The 21,336-nt window shown below is 30.0% G+C and overlaps 1 protein-coding gene across 3 annotated transcripts in view; it reads right to left on the bottom strand.

Moving 5' to 3' along the window:
- The window catches only part of LOC136983560 (protein angel homolog 2-like), a 59,935-nt gene that overhangs the window by 29,941 nt on the left and 8,658 nt on the right, over nucleotides 1-21,336 (bottom strand). For 2 of the 3 annotated variants that reach the window (XM_067280340.1, XM_067280341.1), the window contains exons 2-3: nucleotides 9,897-9,972; nucleotides 9,210-9,696 (exon numbers count right to left, since the gene is read on the bottom strand). In XM_067280340.1, coding sequence (XP_067136441.1) covers nucleotides 9,210-9,696; nucleotides 9,897-9,899 — 490 coding nt within the window. In that variant the 5' untranslated portion in view covers nucleotides 9,900-9,972. The remainder of the gene's footprint in view (nucleotides 1-9,209; nucleotides 9,697-9,896; nucleotides 9,973-21,336) is intronic. The other variant, XM_067280342.1, reaches the window with a different exon arrangement.

Below are 21,336 nucleotides of genomic sequence, written 5' to 3'. Positions count from 1 at the left end.
TTTGCAAATTTTTAATATTTAAGCACTTTTTATAACCTTCAATTTTTCCCTTTTGATTTTTGAATCTCAATGCTTCAAATTTAATAAAATATTTTAAAGTGAAATTTCTTTTTATATGATTCAATAGTTTTAAACACTTAAAATAAAACTGGCTTAAATTTTATTATAAGAAAGGAACATAATTAAATCTTCTAAAATATAAAATCTGTATTTTAAATATTTTTATTTATAGTATAATAAATTTTTATAATACAATATAATATTTTCAATAGCTATGATAATTACATTATTACCTATATTATGAGACACATTTTTAGGAAGAAAGAAATTATTTAAATCCAGCATAACTAGAATAAATGACACTGCTTAACTGTTTTATTTACATCTATTATATATTCAACTGAGATAATCTGGAGATGACTGTAAATTAGTAAGAATAGATCCAGATTATTTTGATGATTGTTAATTGCAGCTGAATTCAAAATTTATGAACCTTGTACAACTTAGTATTTATTATAGAAGATATACAATCATATTTAATAAAAAAATATATTTGCATGATTCTGTATTTTTCCCGTGACATCAATCCATGATTCCATTTCATGATATTTTATTCATTGATTCATTCCTTGTATTCTGAATCCAAGTAAAATATATTTAATTTGATCCAAGAAGGCAGTGGCTTTTATGCATTACAGTATTGGTATGATGAAATTATCCTAGTAAAATATTCTATAAAAAATGTAAAGGAGCTATTTTATATTAAATTAACATCAATCTATTTGATAAGATTTCTTTTGTCCTAATCCTTCCCTTAAATAAAAAGTTATGGTAAGTTACAAGACACTCTTAATTTACCTCACTTGATAATTAGAATTCAAAGCAATGGTGTAAGCTGATTCACAATTCTACATATCTTCATGGTAAAATAATTGATACATATTATCAGATCGCTTCTATACATATTATCAGATCACTTCTAATATTAAACTTCAATCATATCATTGTTCATCTAATCATTAATAATCTAATATTATTGTTTATGTTCTTACAACCAATGTTCCCTCTAATTTTTTGTATAGCTACATAGTGCCAAAATGCACCTGAGCAAAACGTTTTCAGACAAGAAATCCAATACTTGTTCATATGAACTTCTTTGCTTAGAATCACTCAAACTGTCATCTAGAATATTGTAGATTCCTCCTGAATCACCCTGTACATAAATAATATTTGGATCATCATGAATGTTTTGTATGTAGATGTCCTGCTGTCAGCAGCGCCGTAACTAGCCTTTTATGCGCCCGGTGAGAGCTTCTGTAATTATGCCCCAAAACTATGACCCAAAACTTGGTCCAGGTCATTTCTGCGCCCCCACTAGGGTCTGCGCCCTGTGCCTGGGCACAGCCCTAGTTACGTCACTGGCTGTCAGCTGTGTGCACATAAAGTAAAAGTACCTGTGCAACTTCATAGTAATCTGTGCCTGGTTGCACATATGTGCAGTTTAGAGAAAATATTGCTTATGACTAGCAAAATTACATATGTGAAATAACATTTTACAAGTTAAAAATAACTGCCATATCATGATGTTTTGTAACAATGGCATTTCATCTATAATGCTAGACTTGTTGATACTATATAAACAAAACTGTAAAAAAAACCATTACAGTTTTTATTCAAAGACAATTTAGATGATTTCTTAATTAGAAGAAAATTAAATATAATTATACAACTGAAAAATATTTTACTTTTATTCACATACAGGTGAAAAGCTTTTTTTTTTTACAAAATCAATTCATAATTAAAATTTATAGAAAATTTTCAATAAAAGAAATACATTTTAATAAAATAAATATTTTTTAGTTTCATGTTACATAAAAAAGTAACAGAATGTTTCAAATAAATTTATTTATTTCAGAAGTACATAATGCTATAATAAAAACTTGAAATTTAAAATATTTTATTTCAGAATATGAAACTCAATTATCAGAACTTGATGGACCAGGGTATTTTGGATATTTGAAATTTCAGATAATCCAGAAATTCATTTGTTTTCATATTTTGAGAATATCAAATGCTACGCATTTAAAGTTAAATTAATTTACTCAAAATCTAACATAATGTAATTTATATGACTTCGTTTTGTGGTACTACAATCAACATGACTTAGTGATTTCCAGTTACATAATTTGGTCTCTGTATTATACTCTGTGAATGTATGGATGTTACACTTAAATGTGTAACATCCACACAAATGATTTTTAAAAAATGGATGTTAAATACATTCATTTTTTTAAAGCCATCTTGGATAATCAAATTTCCACTATATATAATTTATTTTTTCTTTTTCTTGCTTGTTTTATCATTTATATAAAAATTTTATTGGAAGTATTATTTTATATTTTTTTAGTACAATTAACCCTCAATTTAACAGAAAAAGAGGTTATTGTAGCTGTTAAACCAAATATTTGTTACTTGAAAAATTACATTTAAAATCCATGAAATAGCCAACATGGAAAAAAAAACCTTTTTCTTTTCTTTGATAGAAAACATAAGTTATATTCCTAATGCAATATATGATCACAAACAAAAAGCATATACAAAATATATAGTTATAAATTATAAATTTATTACAGACATTGTCTTTATTTTTTATTCTTTATATTGTATTGCACTGTGTTTTATATTTGTTATATTGTAGTATAATATATTAAATAAGTTAATTATAAAATACAACATTATAAATAATTTTCAAAATTTAAATGTGTTTGACATAAAAAAAGTAGAATCAAATGAAATTTGCAAAAATAATTCAACATTTATTTAATAAATAAAAATAAAAGTTATATATCTAATCTTCAATGTACCCTTGCCAGTAGGAATCCAAAACTGATTGGATGACAAGAGGAACTTTTGGCCGTCTGCTAAACTACCTAAGTATTGCAGTGTAAACAACTTCATCAGACTGCAATGACAACCATATAAAGAATCCTTGGATGACCCAATAAGATGATAATCATTTGAAACCAAGTTTGGATAAGTAAGGATGAGATAGATAGATTTACTTCATTATTCTTCGTAACAAACTGACTCCCTAGATAAATCCAAGAACTTCAAATGCTAATAAACATGGTTCCTTAAAAGTTTATTAGTGCTGAAAAATATGAACTTTAACTGCAATCCACTGGCACCATCTTCTCTGGAACAATATGGCGCGGCTTTCTATGAATGTTAAACTGTAGTCATCATCTTTGAATCTAGTCAATAAACTGCCATGTTATTGGAGGATGTTCAGAATTCATATTATACAATACTTTGATATTAAGTATACAGATTTAAAAGAACACATATATTATGCTGTTCAAAATACTCTCTTTAAAAACTGTACATGTTTAAACTTGCTCATAGAGTGAGTTTTTAACTTGTGTAAAATTCCATTTCAGTTTCTGATTTGGCTGCAAAATCTGGTTTCAGTCGAACCTTACCTATCTGTGAAAAATGTAACAATACCAGATCCAATACCCAAAGTAAAGTATTGATACCAGTATTGATATTGGACCAAAAGTATCAAGTAAAAAAAGTACTTTGTATCAAAGGAAAGTATCAATATGATATTGGTATAGGTGGTATCAGGACCATCCCTAGTCACATAATACCAAGAATACTGTAAAAGATAATTTATTTTTTAGTTTTTAGTGCATTTATGTGAATAAAAAGCATTTCTTTAAAACTATTTTTATATTTTTTATTTTCATTTGTGTTGTTTTTAGCAAAATAGGGGCCGTCCATAAATTACGTAAGGGCAATTTTGGCCATTCTAGACCCCACCCACCACTGTGTAAGAAACCATAATATTTTCTTCAAACCCCCCTCTCCTTCCCTATCTTACATAATATTTAGGCATAATTTTATAGAAAGTTTTTAATGAAATCCTAGAAATCTTAGGTCCAAAATATATAATTATTAATTAGTTAATTAATATGTACTATTATTTATAAAAGACTATGTGAACAAATTTAAAAATATAAAATTTAATAAATTCGAATGAACAATTTATTTTAAAAACTTTATTTTTTAATTATTAACAATCTTTTTATTATCATCATTAATCAACATCATAATATTCATTTTTATATTAATTTTAATTTTCACAAAAGGACACAAAAAAACTTTGACAGATCGACCAGCTAGTGCACGTGTAAACAGAAACTTCATACAAAATAAAACAAGAGAGAATAGAAACCACATTCCATTGCCATATTGCTTACATCTTGGCTAAGGCCAAGAAAATAAACTACATGCTGCTAAAGTGTGCTAGGTACACCATGGAACTAAACCATAAAGCTTATAAAACTCTATATAATGGGGCCAATGCTACTTTACGTGACCTCTAGCTGGGGTCACGTAACTAGTAAAAATTCAGTAGCAAGTAAATTACGCTCTTTTCAAAGACAGTTTTCCATCAGAATTTCAAAGTGCTGCAGAACTGTTTCTACTAATGCCTCTCTGATACTAGCAGAGCTCCTTCCTTTGCCACTATGTATTGTAGAAAAGGTTCTAAACTGCTACATCAGAACTACAAACATCAAGGCTCAACAATGGTCTCTACTCCTATCTATGGCTGTTCATATGCTACCACATTGCAATTACCCTACTATCTGTGATCATTACCCTGTAACTAAGGTTATCCCCATTAATATCTACACAGATGGGTCCAAAAGCCCCTTTCATGTCTGCCCAAGTATCTGTATCTTCCTCCAAACTGACATATTTTACCCATGTTAGAAGGTACAGATACCCCCACATATCAAGCTGAAGAAGATGCTGTCTACCAAGCTGTTCAGTGGGACACTTCACTACCAAACAAAACTATGTCTATCAACATTTACAGTGATTCTTAGTCTGTCCTAAAAGCTCTATTAAATCCCAATTGCAATAGCAATAAAATCACATATATCCAGCACCATATTAAAAATCTTGTAAATAAAATAATTTTTATATTCCTGGCCATAGTGGCATACTAGGAAATAAAAAAGCTGACTTTGAGGCTAAGTCCAGCTGCAAAACATACTGACTTGGACTACACTTACATCCCTCTCTCACGCAGCAGCCTTAATAATTATATTCATGACAACACTATGCAAAAGTGGAATCAAAAATGGTTGAGCAGTAAAACTGGTAGAATAACAAGACTTTATTTTCCTAGTGTTGAATGCAGGTTCTCATCACCACTTAGACATTTAATGTTTGCTACTGCTCAACTACTTACTGAGCATATATAACCGAGAAGAAACTGCCCCTTGCTTTTGCTCTACAGAAAACCTAGACACCGTCAACCATATGATCTATTATTGCCAAATTTACGATCAAGATAGACTTATTATGAAATTATAAATCTTTACACTTTGTTTCAGGTGGCCATAGCCACTCGATAAGCTTGTTCAGAAGCCACTGTTTGATGCTAATTTACAATTATGTTCAAAAAATACGGAAGATAAGACTATTTATAATTTATAATTTCTAGTTTTACATTTTAGTTTTCACTAAAAGCCAAATATTAATTTTATGTTTACTTTGTATCATGTATTTTGGTTTATGAATTGTTAGTGTTATACACCCATAGGAGTAGTGCACTTATTTAAAAAAAAAAAAAAAAAAGAGAGAGAGAGAGAGAGAAACAACTACACAGCCTTTCTCCCATGATAAAAAATGTGTCTGCTAGCATTATTACTGTGAGATAAGCAGGGGGTCAAAGGTTAATCCCTTCCTGACCACTTAATCTGCACGGGTTGGTAAAACCCGACCTCATCATTGGGTGGCTAGGAGGGCAAAACGTGAGTGGGGAGGTTGTCGGTAAGTTGGCAGGCATCCTTAGATTGACGAGAGACAGGTCTTAATAACAGCATTTATTCTATAACTAAAGGTAGGATATACAGGTTAAATACATGTGGTTAAATAGACGATTAAATACAAATACAAATACTCCTATCGAGAGGAGAGCCAGATAGTTCTAGGTTGCTCGCGAAACGCATGCTCGTTCTATTTCTAATGGTTTGCTCGCAAAGAGAGTTTACAAGTTTCTAGCCCCCTAAATACCTCTTATGCGTAGCGGAGAGTCAATTCGACGAACTTCGTTGTATGGAAGAGTCATTGTTGTGGATGTTCTTCCAACAGGTGTCTCCTCCTCTTCTTGGGTCCAGTCCAACGTATGGAGGCCCGGGAGACGGGATGCACACGATGTCCCAATATAACTTTCCATTGAATCGCTCTCCTTGAGTTCTGGCAACTCTCGCTTTTTATCTCCTTAACGTGGAAAAGGGAGTAACATGACCATCAAAAGTTGACACAACAGCGCTGAGTTGGCACTTATGTGTCAATCTTCCCATCAGATTCTTATCAAAAATAGTGATGATCTAATTTCTCACCCGGCACGTTCTTCCATCAGATTTGTTACAATTTCCGATAAATTGGAAGTTCCATCAAATGCGTAAATCCGCAGCTTTCACATTATTCTATCAAGTCACACTTAATGGCATTAGTACAATGAGCGTTCTTAATATAAACTGCCAAATTAAAGCCAAATTCAAAACTCTACCACTCAATGAGATCGAAACATAAAAATAAGAATATTACATAAGACGAGATCTATTACCCACCTACTCCTGAGTAAGAAATCGTAAGAAATCCTTGACCCCCACCCATCCCAAAATACCTTACGTAATTTATGGACAGCCCCTTAGATAATGAAAGTTAAAGCCAGATCTGTGAAGTTATCATCATTTGGTAAAAAACTACCAGTGTCTTAATCCCTACATTATAACAAATACCTGTCAATTTAAAGATCCTAACATTATGTCACATTTTTGTAAACACCCCATCCCTCAAAATGCATAATAATTACATGCATACCCACCTGCCCACCCAAATCTGCATTACATAATTTATTGATAGTCCCATATGACACTCTAAAAGCATACAATAAAATAGACTCAAAAACTGAACTACAGTATATATAAAAAGCAAGAAACATCTTCAAAAAATGCACAAGTATAAAAGTATAATACATAAGGATAAAACATTGTACAAAATGTAGAAAGAAAAAAAATTGTATTTAAAAAGAAAAACACAACATGTATGAAAAATACTATTTAAAATTATATAATAATTTTTACAGTAGGATTTAAAGTGTGTAAAATTATAAAATAAAAATGTTTGAATATAAAAACTGCCTTTATAGCACAATAAAAAACATATCTGGATAAATATAACAAAAAGTTGATACAAACAAGCAAATTCAAATAGTTCTTGGGGAAACTCGAGTAAGAATACTATGTGGTATGAGTAATTCATGTGGTGTACAGTTTCAGAAAGTCTTTGCCTCCTGGTGACAGCTTTCTGAAAATGTTTTCCACAATCCATTAAAATACTTAGAAAATAATAACTGATCAAATTAATTAGTACATAAAATAAATAGTCAAAATATAACATTTTTAAATTATTTTATGCAGATGAATTAAAATTATTAATAGGAGAATATTTTCATCAAATATAAATAAGAGAAATTAAGTGAAAGTTATAATAAAAATTCAAATGTATTATTTTAAAAAATTATTTCATTAAAATTCATATGAAAATTATTGTATAGCAAATATAAAAAGCAAAATAGAGATAAAGTAAATATCACTAACTGCAATTCTATTTGACTGTTTTTATTTCTTCAGTTAGTGATCAATTTTGTAAACATTTTTTTTCAATTTTTTGAATATACAGTGCATTATTTTAATTTATACATATATAATAAATAAATGCATTATGTTACTTTTATTTACATTTTGAAATAGTGCATCTTTACAATATATTTTTTAAATAAAAAATTTTTTGAAGAAATAGAATGAAAATTTTCCTTTAATGAAAAAATTCATGTTTATACAGTCAAACCTGTCTATAATGAAGCCTGTATGTAGCAAAAACCTGTCATTAACAGAAAATTTCTTCAATCCTTGAATTTTTTGTAAAAGTTTATACAAATTAAGTGTATACAGCAGAACATGCCTAACACAGAAATGAAATGGAAAATCAGGCTGTATAACGGAAAAATAGCTATCTTTATCCAATTTAACACAAATTTAACAAGAAGTTTACAAGCCTAGCATGTGTAAATCATAAAAAGTCAAAAAATACATACGCAATACAGAATAGCAAAATACTTTATTTATATGACTGATATTACAGTAATTTTATTGGAATTTAAATGGAATGTTTTTGCTTATTTTTATTAACAGCTGTTTTTACTTAACATAAATATGTGATGTAATTACAAGTTGTAAAATTTAATATATTATTCCTGATGTGAGACTGTATTTTTTGTTTTGATGCTTATTTTAAACTTTTTTTACATCACATTTCCTTTCAATAAAATCAAGCCGAAATGTCTGCAGATAAAATGCACATCGGGCATATTACGCATGCTTTTAATATTCACAAAGGATATCATACTATACAAACTGTAAAAAATACTCATACAGTGTATGGGAAAGATGATTCTGAACTCCAAATGTGTCAAATGTGGTTTTGAAAGTTTCATTCAGAAAATTTTGAACTGAAGGACACAAAACACACAGGCTCCCAAAAGCTATTGAAGAGAAATTGTTAAAGATTGACAAATAACAACTCATGAATTTGCAACAAATCTTAGTGTGTCACAGACACATTGTTGAAACACTTAATCCACTTGATATGGTTGCAAAACATGTTGATGATTGTGTTCTGCACACAGTTTGTTTCTTTTTTCACTTATGAATAAAATAAACTGAATTGAGCATAATTTTGTCTAATGAAGGTAGGCAGCTGTAAGGTTTTATTTTATTTTTAAATTGGTTATTCATTTTTATCTTTGAGAACTTTTTTATGAATGAATGAAAAAATTAAAGTTAAAATTAAAATATTTGTTATTAACCAAAAATTTGTTCTAGTGGGTGGTGATTGTTTGATCAAGTACCGAGGTACCACTGTATTTGATTAACACAATGTTGATATATGCAGTAACATTGAGAAATTTATTAATCACATTAATCAAGAGTTACCTATAGTAGGTAACCTGTATATAGCAGAATCCTGTCTACTACAAGAGTTGTTCAGTCCCTTGGGGGTCCCTTCGGTTCTGTTATAAACAGGTTTGACTGTATTTTAAAGAAAAAATTTACAATACATACCTTTTTTAGCCCTTAATGCTTGTTCATTTAAATCAACCTGTTCATTCATTGAAGTTTCTGCATGAAAAGTTCTAACTGGAAGATCAGTACTTGTGATGGAAAAATTAGGATTCATTTGCTGTAATTTTTCATTTGTTTGTTGAAAAGAGCTGCTTTCTGAAAAATATGTCTCTGATAGATTCTTTCTTTCTTTCTTAAAATAATTCCTTTGTTCTTCTTCCATGTATGTGTTATTGTTATAAGATGAAAAATATTGATTGGATGCACAGATTGTGGGAGGTAATTGTGACAGTTGTAGACTATTATAAAAAGGAAATGGATAGAACCATTTGTTTACAAAATCAAAGTTACTTAACTGTACAGCATCTTGACATCCTTTATTAAGAGATGAATAAGAATTTGTACATTTTTGAAGTTGACATTTATTGGTTCCCTTTTGTAATCTTATCAGATTATTCATTGAAATCACTTTCTTGATTGATGATAACTGCATTTTTTTAAAAAGCAAGAAATATAGTTAAAAAATGATTAAAATAAATAATTATTCTTCAAATAAAGAAATTTCCAAATGATGTTATCAAATAATTTTCATTCTGATCCAACAAAATGAATATATCAAGCTTTTGTTCAACATTTTAAAATTTAATTAAGCATTATTTTATAAAGTTATTAAAACAAAAGATTTACCATAAATATAACTGTATGTGTTGTTTAATTTGAACAGAAAACGTCAAGAATCGCATCATTATGATGTTTCAGATTACTGGAAAAAAATTAATATAAATTATAATAATTGTTTTCAGTCAGAAATAAATTAATATATTTGAATAGTGTTGATTATTTAAATTATTAAATATAAATAAAAATTACAAAATTTATTTGTTACTGTCCCATCTATAAAGTTTTTTGAAATATAAAAATTCATTAATAAATAATTAAGAAAATGTATGACTGTAATACATAAATTAATATAAAACTTATTATTTTGAAATTATTTCACACAACTGACAGAAAATTAAAATTTAGCAAAGTTGTTAAGAAAATATAAATATTATAAGCAGAAAGAACATTAGTGTAAGTGTTCATGCTGAAAAATGTTTTTTTAAACAAATCTTAAAATTTTCAGTTACATTAAATTTAAATGTGCTAAAATAACAATACAACCTACCAAACAGATGCATAAAACTAGTGTTGCCACTAGGCTGGTTTTCATCTGGACAAGCCAGTTTTTAAATTCATGGTGCGGATAAATTATTAATTTATCCGATTTTCGTAGAATTTGTAAAATTATGATACAAAATAAATTTGTAAAAATATTTGTGAGTATTTTATTTTAACATTTAAAGACTAACTTCACACCCCCACCCAAACTTATCCCCATCTTATCCCTAGGCTGAGTGACAGAAAATGTACTTTTAAAATTCTAACTCGCAAATATCTCTGGCAAATATTAGGTTTGTTCCAAACACTAACTGGTTTAAAACTGGAATGCGCATTGTTCAGTTCTTGGCTGTAAAATGACATTGCACATGCCTCGTATGGTTTCAAATTCAAACCAGTCAGGAAGTTGTATTGGAACAAACCTATTGTAAAACAAATGTGACAGTTTCAGTTTACAAGTTTATAATTTCTATTTTAATTATTTAATGTGACAACTCAAGAAATTGAAAACCCAGAAAAGAAGAAGCAAACTTGTAAATTTAATAAAGATTAGCTGACACAAAACAAATTTCAAAAATGGTTACGACCTGTTCCAGAATCTGATGAAATGGCTACGTGTTGTGTTTGCAATACTACATTCAATGTACTTTAATTAATAATATATCATGTACAGTACATGTTTACCTTGTAATAAAAAAAAATATTTATTTTCTACTCACAATAAAGTAACCTGATTTTTTTTATTTCTAAGTATAACATTCTAATTTTAAAATGTCCAGGTCAGCAATTTTGAAAAGGCGGCAACACTGCATAAGACTCTGGACAAAGAATCCTTAAATACATGTGACTACACTAATTATCATTATCTGGACACTGAAAAAAATGTTTATCTACAAGTGTAGATGAGAACAACCTTTCAATAGAAAAAGATCATCTGATATTGTTTTAAGATGAAATTAAGCCTAAAATCAGATTTTATGTAAATTCTACATTTGTAAAGGAAACATGAATATTATGGATGTGGATAACAAACCTTCAAATTTATAACTTATATCCTTATGATTTTTGTTCACTGAACATGTAGACTTATTGCATATTACTTATGACATAAATACATTTAAAGATCTTGAAAGTATGCAGACCACAGAAAAAAATATCACAGAGGGTTGTATTAGTCAAGGAACCTAAGGCCATGCTTGATTTAAAATAATAAAAAACTTACAGTATATAAGAGTTTAATAGAAAAACACTGTATATCATTTTATAGATCCTTTCCCTTTGAAACAAATTAAAACATGACTTTTAAAATCTATAAATATACAAAAATTATAAAAATAATTATAATTACAAACAAAACTGAATTCAGAATTTTGCATTTGGTCACAGTCTGATCTATGACCAATGAACAATGATTTAAAAATCACTGTTCATTTGTCAGTAGATCAAATAACTAAAAATCAATAATTAAAGCCATTAATTATGCGATTGTTTGGTTTATTATTAAAGCCATTGCTATTATGTTATCACAATAATATAAAATAAAAGAAACTAACTCAAATATTACAATTGTAACATTTTAAGTGTTTCTTTTATTTAAAAAATTGTTGTTTATACTATACAAACCAATTTAAATAAGTTTTTTAAATGTCATAATATATTATCTGACAAAATCCTAGATAACAACAATTAAAATATAACAACCCAAATCCAGCATAAAAAGAGAAATTTTTTTAAACAAGCATTTTCAGTAGTTTTAAACAACCATTATCAGGTTACAAACAACATTTAAAAGTAAATGCTTTAAATTACCAAAAATGTTTGTTTTAAATTAAAATTTCTTACTTTTTGTATGCTGGATTTTTGGTTCTTGTACTTTAACGTCAAATATATATATAAAAGACCAGAGGTGAATTCTCTGGACTTGCTTAGCATGTGCCGCATGCTTAAGAGAAAGTTTTGACTGTCAATATATTTTTATATGAAAACAAATGTGCCAATAATAATTTATTCTAACGTGTAAACACTTTTATCGTTTGTATTTGCTTTTACATTGACAGCTAGTGGCTAGCCATTTTAAGTCAGTGCCATGCTTGCAGGAACTTGATTGCTTGCTCATGTGGAGGTTTGTCGCAGCAAACAAGCATGCACGCATGACATCATTCGAAGCATTTAACACAGCCAGATTGTACTGAAAGCTTGCGGTACCCAGTCAGCATACATGTATTGTGTACAGGGGTAGATCTACATAGAAATTAATAGGGCTTAAGCCCTGGGCCCCCAGTGTCAAGGGCCCACAAAATTTGAATTATCATCATAAATTTTTAATACTTTTTCATTATAATATATTTCAGTGTAGATATAATGGGCTTTATAATAGTCCATACTTTTTTATTCACACCAAATAACGTTTCTGTCTATTCTTTAGTGCTAGAATAGGCCTATTATTCTTATTATAACTTTCAGCATGCCCAAAAATTTTGGTCAGGATTTGCCCCTGGAAAAGACTGACCAATAGCAGAGTTATGAAGTTGTTACATCATAGAAAGAAGACACTGTACACACCTTACATGCATTTCCAGCAACTAAATTTAATCAAAACAAACCTTATCAGCCTGCTTAGAACAAAATTTAAATAGAGATTCTATTTTGAAACAAAGTACAGTGGAACCTCACTTAACGAGCACCTCGCACAATGGGCATTTTGCATAACGAGCAAAACAAATTGTAAAAATTTGCCTTGCTTAACAAGCGATGTTTCACATAACAAGTGATGAGGAGAGAGGAAGTCCTGAATTGTGCGCATGCAGCATTCTCCATCAGTCTGTGTTTATCACTCGTTCTGCTAGCATCTTAGTGTCACTTGTGATCACATACTTTTCCAAACTTGTGTTCACACATATTACTTATAAACAACAACAACCATAGCCCTTTATATAATAAACACACCAAACGATATGCCAAATTCTTGGGTCATTAAATTTAATCACCAATTCCAAATTAAATTTTAGAAATGTCTGAATTAAAAATTAACTATTTATAATTATTAAATTTAATACGAGATGGAAACATACCTGCCTACCTCTAGTCAAATTAATTAATTTATAATATTTAATTAATTACAGTAGAGCATCAATTATCTGACCCCCCGATCAACCGTCACATCGGTTAACCGACTGCGTTCTAGTCAGCAAATTCAAATGTTCGCTAGTGATGTGGCGCTACAATATTTGGCTATGTCTTGGCTACTTTAATATTATTTTTGTTAAATTTTTGCATGTTTTAGCTGGAAACACTGGCTCGACCATGAAAGAAGGGCCAGTATTTAAACCAGGCTTAATTTTCTATTTTTTCTTTATTTCTGTGTTTATTTTGTGCAAAATAAAGAAATAATTTAACAATGATTATTATTTTAAAAAAATTTTGTTAGGCTTAACATCGATGAAAATTCAACGCGAAGTAGGTTAATAGCGATATACTAATATGCTTATTACATGGGATATACTAATATACTAATACACTATGCTAATAATTCAATTCAATTCAATTCAAAATTTATTCGTAATAAGGCGATAGCCAGTTACAAAGGATGTTTTTGACAACAATCGCTTGTTATTAATGTTAAAAAATACACTAGCAACACAAGTCAAACCAAGCATTATATTCCACATTTAGTTACCAATTATAATTATTTTAATAACATCAATTTAAAGTCATTTCAACCTATACTGCAACTGGTAACTTTCTTCATACACATGGTTCTATAACATACAATACCATTAATTTATATTACTTATGTATTCAATGAATTTGATACATTAAAAATTTGTGGGCCTATTTATATAGTCTATAAATTATGTCTATCTTGGCTGTATGGAATATTTCATACATTGCTCTTTCATTAGTGCACCCTGTTAACATATGCAAGTCAAGATTGTGTGCTAGTTCCTTTGCATCTTTACAGCCACAAAACATGTGAAATTTTGAGATTATTTTTTGGCATCTTGGGCAAATACTCTTTGAAAACTCAATGAAATTAATATTAATTCTTTGTTTATTCTGAGTTATATGAAAAATATTTTAACATTAAAAGCCAGGTTAGTTAACATGTAGTTATTAATAAATGGATACTCAAGAATTATGTTATACCAATCCGTTTTCTCTCTTGTGAATATGTCTTCTATGTCTTGTGATAAGGAGATTTCGAGCACATTTTGTATCAACATTTGGAAATGTTGTTCACTTATTTCAGGTAAATCTAGGAATATTTTAATAGAATATCCAAAGCGCTTTAAAATTTGTGCAATTTGTGACACCCAGTTTTTGCTTTGTACTTTAATCAAAGATTTTCGATACAATTGGTATAATAATACAGTTGAAAGATTTCGAGCGTCTCTTATTTTAAATAAAAATTTCATGTATCTCCTTATTAAAGTAGCACTCAATCTAAACCTGCTTAATTCCAGTCTTAACACGCTACCTGGTGTGTTGTAATTCAGCAAAAAAATCTTGCGTACAAACCTATTTTGGACAACTTCTAATTTTTGAAAGTTCGTAAGGCTCCAAATTGGGGCCGCATAGCCAATGGAATTCATTATTATAGAGTTAAACAGCCGGAAATGAACCTGGATGTTCTTTATCTTTGCCCAAAATTCTTCTTAATTAACAGCAATAATCCACCCGCTGGACGACCCTTTCCACACTTCCTCTGAGCTCCGCTGAACAACACCGTGTTTTCACGTTTTAACACCTCCTCGTCTTCTTTATTTAGATTAACAATCCAGGTTTCCGTGAAGCCACATATCGTTTGAGATTTTATATACTCTTTTACTGACTTTCTATGCATTTTCCCCCGGAGACCTTGTATATTCCAAAAACTAATAAATAATTTGTCTCTAACGTTATTAGTATATCTTATAAATGCAAAATTATTATTGCTAACATCATTGACTCTATCATCCAGACTTATGATAGAGTTTTGATGCTAATAATGTATTTTTTCATACCGATTATCCATTTTTTCAGTTATCCGACCAACCTCAGTCCCCAATTGAGTCGGATAATCGATGCTCTACTGTATAGTCTTTACATAACCCAAGAATTTGGCATATCGTTTGGAGTGTTTATCAAACATATTAGCTGTGATTTCTTTTTTTTTTGGTTTCTGAAACTCAAATGCTCATTTCAGGAAGGTTCATTCTGCACTAGAAGAAAAAATGACGATAATTCATGCTCCTTAACAGTGTATATTGTACAATTTTTTTTTGAATAAACGTTATACATAAACCATTTGAGCATTTTTTCAGCATGGAATGCATTATCATATTTTACATTAATTTCTATGGGAAAAATTGTTTCGCTTAACAAGTGTTTTGTATTACGAGTAAGACTGTGGAACAAATTATGCTCATTAAGCGAGGTTCCACTGTATTCTTTAAAGTTTCAGCTTAAACTATTGTTGATACTTCATAGAAAGATATACAGTCAAGATCATTTCAAAGTTGACATAGACTGTTTTTTGAACTTTTCAGTTTATCATCATCTTATCAATATGTAAAAATTAAATTAACTTTAATTTTACTTTTGAGACTTAATTTTTCATTAAATGCATCAAAACGTTTTGAAGAAAATATTATGTATGTTTTACAAATTGTAACTTTATGTTGTATGGCAACACCATTTCAAAGTTGACACAAAATAAAACATTCAGAAAGAGTCAAATCAGAAGATTGTTGGACCACCTTTGGCCTGAATTACATGAATTCGACTTTGCATACTGTTAATTAATTTATGAATAATATCCTGCCCAATTATTATATATTTCAATATATTACACGTTTCGGGCTCGCTCTGCCCCTTACCAGCCAACTCAAGATTGCTTACAAACTTTATAGGTACTGTACATACATATACAGGTAATATAGTTTGTTATATACTTCTTAAAATTTACCATCACAATACTATGACCACGAGATGCGTACATGACAAACGTACTTTTCTTCCTGACAATGAAACAAAAGAATGAATTCACCAACAGTATGAGATTTTATGTATATCTTGTATCCTTTCTCTGTATCTGTTGTTTTGATGTTGAACCATATGCATTTTCCCCTCTTATGATGATATCCACAGTTTCTGTATCAATAATTTCTTTCTTTATAATCAGAAACCATGTTTTGTAATTTCAAACTGTGCATACTTGCAAAATCTCATACTGTTGGTGAATTCATCCTTTTGTTTCATTGTCGGGAAGAAAAGTAAGTTTGTCATGTACGCGTCTTGCTGGTCATAGTAATGTGACAATAAATTTTAAAAAGAATATACAACAAACTGTATTAACTGTATATGTATGTACCTATAAAGTTTGTAAGCAATCTTGAGTTAGCTGATGAGAGGTGGAGCGAGCCCGAAACATGTAATATAATACATGTACCAACTAAATAAAGATGAAAAAAACACCAAGTATTTAAATTTGACACACTTAATAGTGTTTGTGAAACAAAGAAATTACAAAACACAGTTTCCAATTATAAAGTCTAATTTTATTTAAATAATCAGAAATTTTCTTGTTGATAGAAGCCATTTCTTATAGTTAACATATTAAAATGATGATTATTTGAAACTATCTTTGGATACAGATGCTTTGAACTTGTAATGAGTACAGTTAGGAACATTCCGATACTGCCTAATGCAAATACAGTATCAACAATTTCCTTTGATACCAAGTACTTTTTGTCCAATACAGATATTGATACTTTTCTTCAGGTATCAAATCTGACATCGTTACATTTTTCATAGACAGGTAAGATCTGATTGAAACTGGATTTAGACAAATCCATAACTGAAACTAAATTTGGGTTTTAAAGTCAGTTTGGCTGAAACCAAATCTTACACTACTTTTGGTTAAGTTAAACTTATATAGTAAGTATTAATGAACAAAAATCAATACATTTATTACATCAAATTTCATTTTCAGAATCTACAAACAGCATGCTTAGAGTTTAAAATACTATTTATAAATAACTTATCAATTATTTGAAAAATATGAAAACATTAAAATCTCAAATCAACTGATATAATATTGGTAACATTTACTTTATATTAGATATCAGTTTTAATAATTTGTTAATAACTAGTTAACTAGAATAAAGCATGTTATTTATGTTAAAATTAAACATTTCAATTCCACAAAATGTTTCAAAATCAAGCCACAGACTGAACAGCAACAGTGGCAAAATTTCCAGTTTTGATACCTGACGCTGATAATGACCGGTATCAATACTTTTATGGTATTGGGAGTTGCTAAGTATACTAGAGTACAATTATTATAAATATCATACTGTATAAATAAATAACGACTAACCCGTTACAAAACTATACATCCACAAGAGCCGAATTATCGGGCTAGAGTTGGCTATAATAAATAAATAATTAATAAGACAATTTGGCACTAGAGCTTGGCGTTAGGCGCCATCTCTTACTAAACTTAATAATTATAATTAAATTAAATAAATAATTTTAATAATTTGGAACTGGTGGAAAAGAAATCGGCCCGAAGCGGGACTCGAACCCGCAACTTCTGCTATCCGTGCAGACACGTTACCAGTTACGCTACCCGGACCTTCAGTCCGATCGCCTCCTCCAGTATATATAAGCTAACATGACGACCATCGACGGTCATTACAATGCCGGCTGGGGACACATCAAGTGCCCACGTCCTCCCAAGGCATTGGCATATATTTATACGCCTTGCCGGGGTTGCGATGACCGGTTGAGTGCCTTGGGAGGACGTGGGCACTTGATGTGTCCCCAGCCGGCATTGTAATGACCGTCGATGGTAGTCGTGTTAGCTTATATATACTGGAGGAGGCGATCGGACTGAAGGTCCGGGTAGCGTAACTGGTAACGTGTCTGCACGGATAGCAGAAGTTGCGGGTTCGAGTCCCGCTTCGGGCCGATTTCTTTTCCTCCAGTTCCAAATTATTAAAATTATTTATTTAATTTAATTATAATTATTAAGTTTAGTAAGAGATGGCGCCTAACGCCAAGCTCTAGTGCCAAATTGTCTTATTAATTATTTATTTATTATAGCCAACTCTAGCCCAATAATTCGGCTCTTGTGGATGTATATCACACTGTATACCATAACAGAATTGGTTGCAGAAATGATTTAGCATTTTAACCAATTTTAGCATTTAGAAATACAAAACATAAAAAAAATTTTTTGTATTGCTAAATGCTAAAATTGTTTTTTTATTCATCTAGCTTATAAAAGTTCATTAGAAAAAAAATTAGGCTTTGTGAAATAGGAATATTTTTAAATGTAAAAAAAGACATATTTCCAACATTCCATAAAAAATTTGTTGGAAAAAGAATTTGTAATATAGAACTTCATTATATGAAATAATGTACAGTACTGATAGCTAATTTTCACAATTCAAATGCAAAGTCTAATATTATAACAATTTTATTCCGTAGACCTTTTCCTTTTATAAATATTTTTAATTATTTTTAAAATTAAGCATAAATAATTAACCCTAAAATAGTATTTTATGAATTTCAATAGCAAATATATAAGAAAATTATCTATAATTTCTACAAATGTAAAGTTTGTCATCAATACTGTTTCTGGCCTGAGAATACCTGGGAAATTTTCAAATTTCTTTTGTTTTGAATTCTAGGAAAAACAACTTGAGACTCAAGACATTATTTGCAATTAAACTAAGCAATACTGAATATGAAAGATTATATTCAATGGAGGTTATTTTGTCACTAAAGTAAGAAGTCTAATAAATTACAAATCCCTTTTAATATTTTTGAAAATAATCTTTCATTTATAAAGCAAATGAAAAATTGAAATAAATGTTCTAGGCAAGTGTTTTTTTAATTATCATTTTCTTTTAAATTATATAAGAATATTTTTCATTACATATCATCATGACATTTCATTTTCCTTTTTTTTTTAATCATATTTACATGATTAAGAATGATATTATGTTTTTAGCATTCTTTTTTTTAATATATTTTTATACAGCTTTCAAATTAAAATAAAACTATTTATTTTAATTTAAAATAAATGTAAATACGTTTATAAATTTTTAAAATTTTCATTGCATTAATACATTAAATTGCAAATTTTGATTTGTTATATTTCAATATTTACTGTATATTTATTATAATATATGCTATGCTTATTTTTTGGACATGAGTATGTATACATAACTACCGTATTAATGTGGCCTATATTTCAAAAACTACTGATTGGAATAGTATGAAACTTAATGTACAAACATGTTAGGAAGTTGTGAAGGTGACCTCTTTACCCCTGTAATCGTCATGCCCTCTCTACTGCTATGTGGGGTGAGTGGAGTTCTGGAAACTCTGTCAAGGGGTAGTGTCTTTGTTACCCCGGGTTGTTACTTTTAGTTAAGTTGTAACGTGTGTTGTGTTATAAACGTGCATTCCTTCTTTTAGTCCACTCTTTCTTTGTCTCAGCGCGACACCACCCTTTCATTATATCCACATTCTGACATGGTAGCAGAGAGTGGTTTATTTAAGGGTTTGATGATTGAGGCTTACCATATGAAACGGATCTAATTGGAGATTCAAGTAAGTGATATATACTTGTTCGCTACGAAAGGCATAACCCGTTTGAACAACGAACAACGCCACGAATAGTGTGGGGACACAGCATGTAGATAAACTCGATGATGCCAACTACAAATCGTGGAAGTTACAAATGCACAGCATACTTGTTTGTAATGAACTTTGGTCGTATGTAAATGGATCCATAGAAAAACCAGACGCTGATCCTGGATGAATAGATTGGCAAACAAGAGATGAAAAAGCTTTAGCATTAATCTTACTAGGCGTTAAGCAGAACCAGTTGAGCCACGTAAAGAAGGCAGAAACTTCCAAAAAAGCATGGGATGAATTGGAAAGGATACATAAATCGAAAGGTCCAATTAAAAAGGCAGTACTATACAGACAGCTTTATCAGATGAAAAAGGGAACTGAACAATCAATGTCGAGACATGTAAGTGAATTTATGGAAAAAGCTGAACAATTAGAAGAAGCTGGTATCCCAATTCCAAGTGAGTTACTATCTATAATGTTACTAAATTCATTGCCCGATGAATACGAGACATTTCGAATTGCCATTGAGTCCAGAGACGACATACCGAAACCTGAATTGTTAAAAATAAAATTAATTGAAGAAGAAACAAGACGACAAGAGAAGCAAGAGAGTTTAGTCGAACAAAGTGCACTGTACATAGGATCGAAACAAAAGAAAAGTTCTTTCCGAGAAAACTACCCAAAAGGAAATAATCGTTCTTCTTCACAATTCACAGGAACATGCTACATATGTAATAAACCAGGCCACCGTGCAGCTGAATGTAGAAGTAATAATAAATATTCACAAAGGAACAATACACACAAAAAGAATGACGCTATGGCGGTCACAGTACAAACGGCCCAACCTCTAAACTCAACAGACTGGTGTCTTGATAGTGGAGCCACCGCACACGTGTAGCGACCGTACGAAATTTATAGAGATAAATCAAGATATCCACAAAGAAATATAAACTGCAGGAAAAGGCATTAAGATCCGTTGGAACTGGAACAATTAATATAAACGTGCGTGTCAACAACACCAAAAATACAATTAAGCTACAAGACGTGATAGCTGTTCCAGATTTGAGAAACAACTTGATATCTGTACTGAGAATAACAGAACATGGATATTCTGTCACATTCAAAAAGGAATCTGCAACTGTTACTCGCCAAGATGGTTCCATCGCCTTGATAGCAAAGAAAAGAGATCAGCTGTACGTAGTAGAAACTACCTCTGACGCAGTATTGAATGCGGAAGAAAGTGACAATCTTCTGAGATGGCATCAACGACTTGGTCATCTAAACATCAACGATTTAAAGAAACTAGCAAGTAAAAAAATGATAGATGGAATAA

The sequence above is a fragment of the Centruroides vittatus genome, unplaced genomic scaffold, assembly GCF_030686945.1.
Source record: "Centruroides vittatus isolate TY-2023 unplaced genomic scaffold, ASM3068694v2 contig_883, whole genome shotgun sequence".
NCBI classification, from domain to species: Eukaryota; Metazoa; Arthropoda; class Arachnida; order Scorpiones; family Buthidae; genus Centruroides; species Centruroides vittatus.
This window is presented reverse-complemented; position numbering and strand designations above follow the sequence as displayed.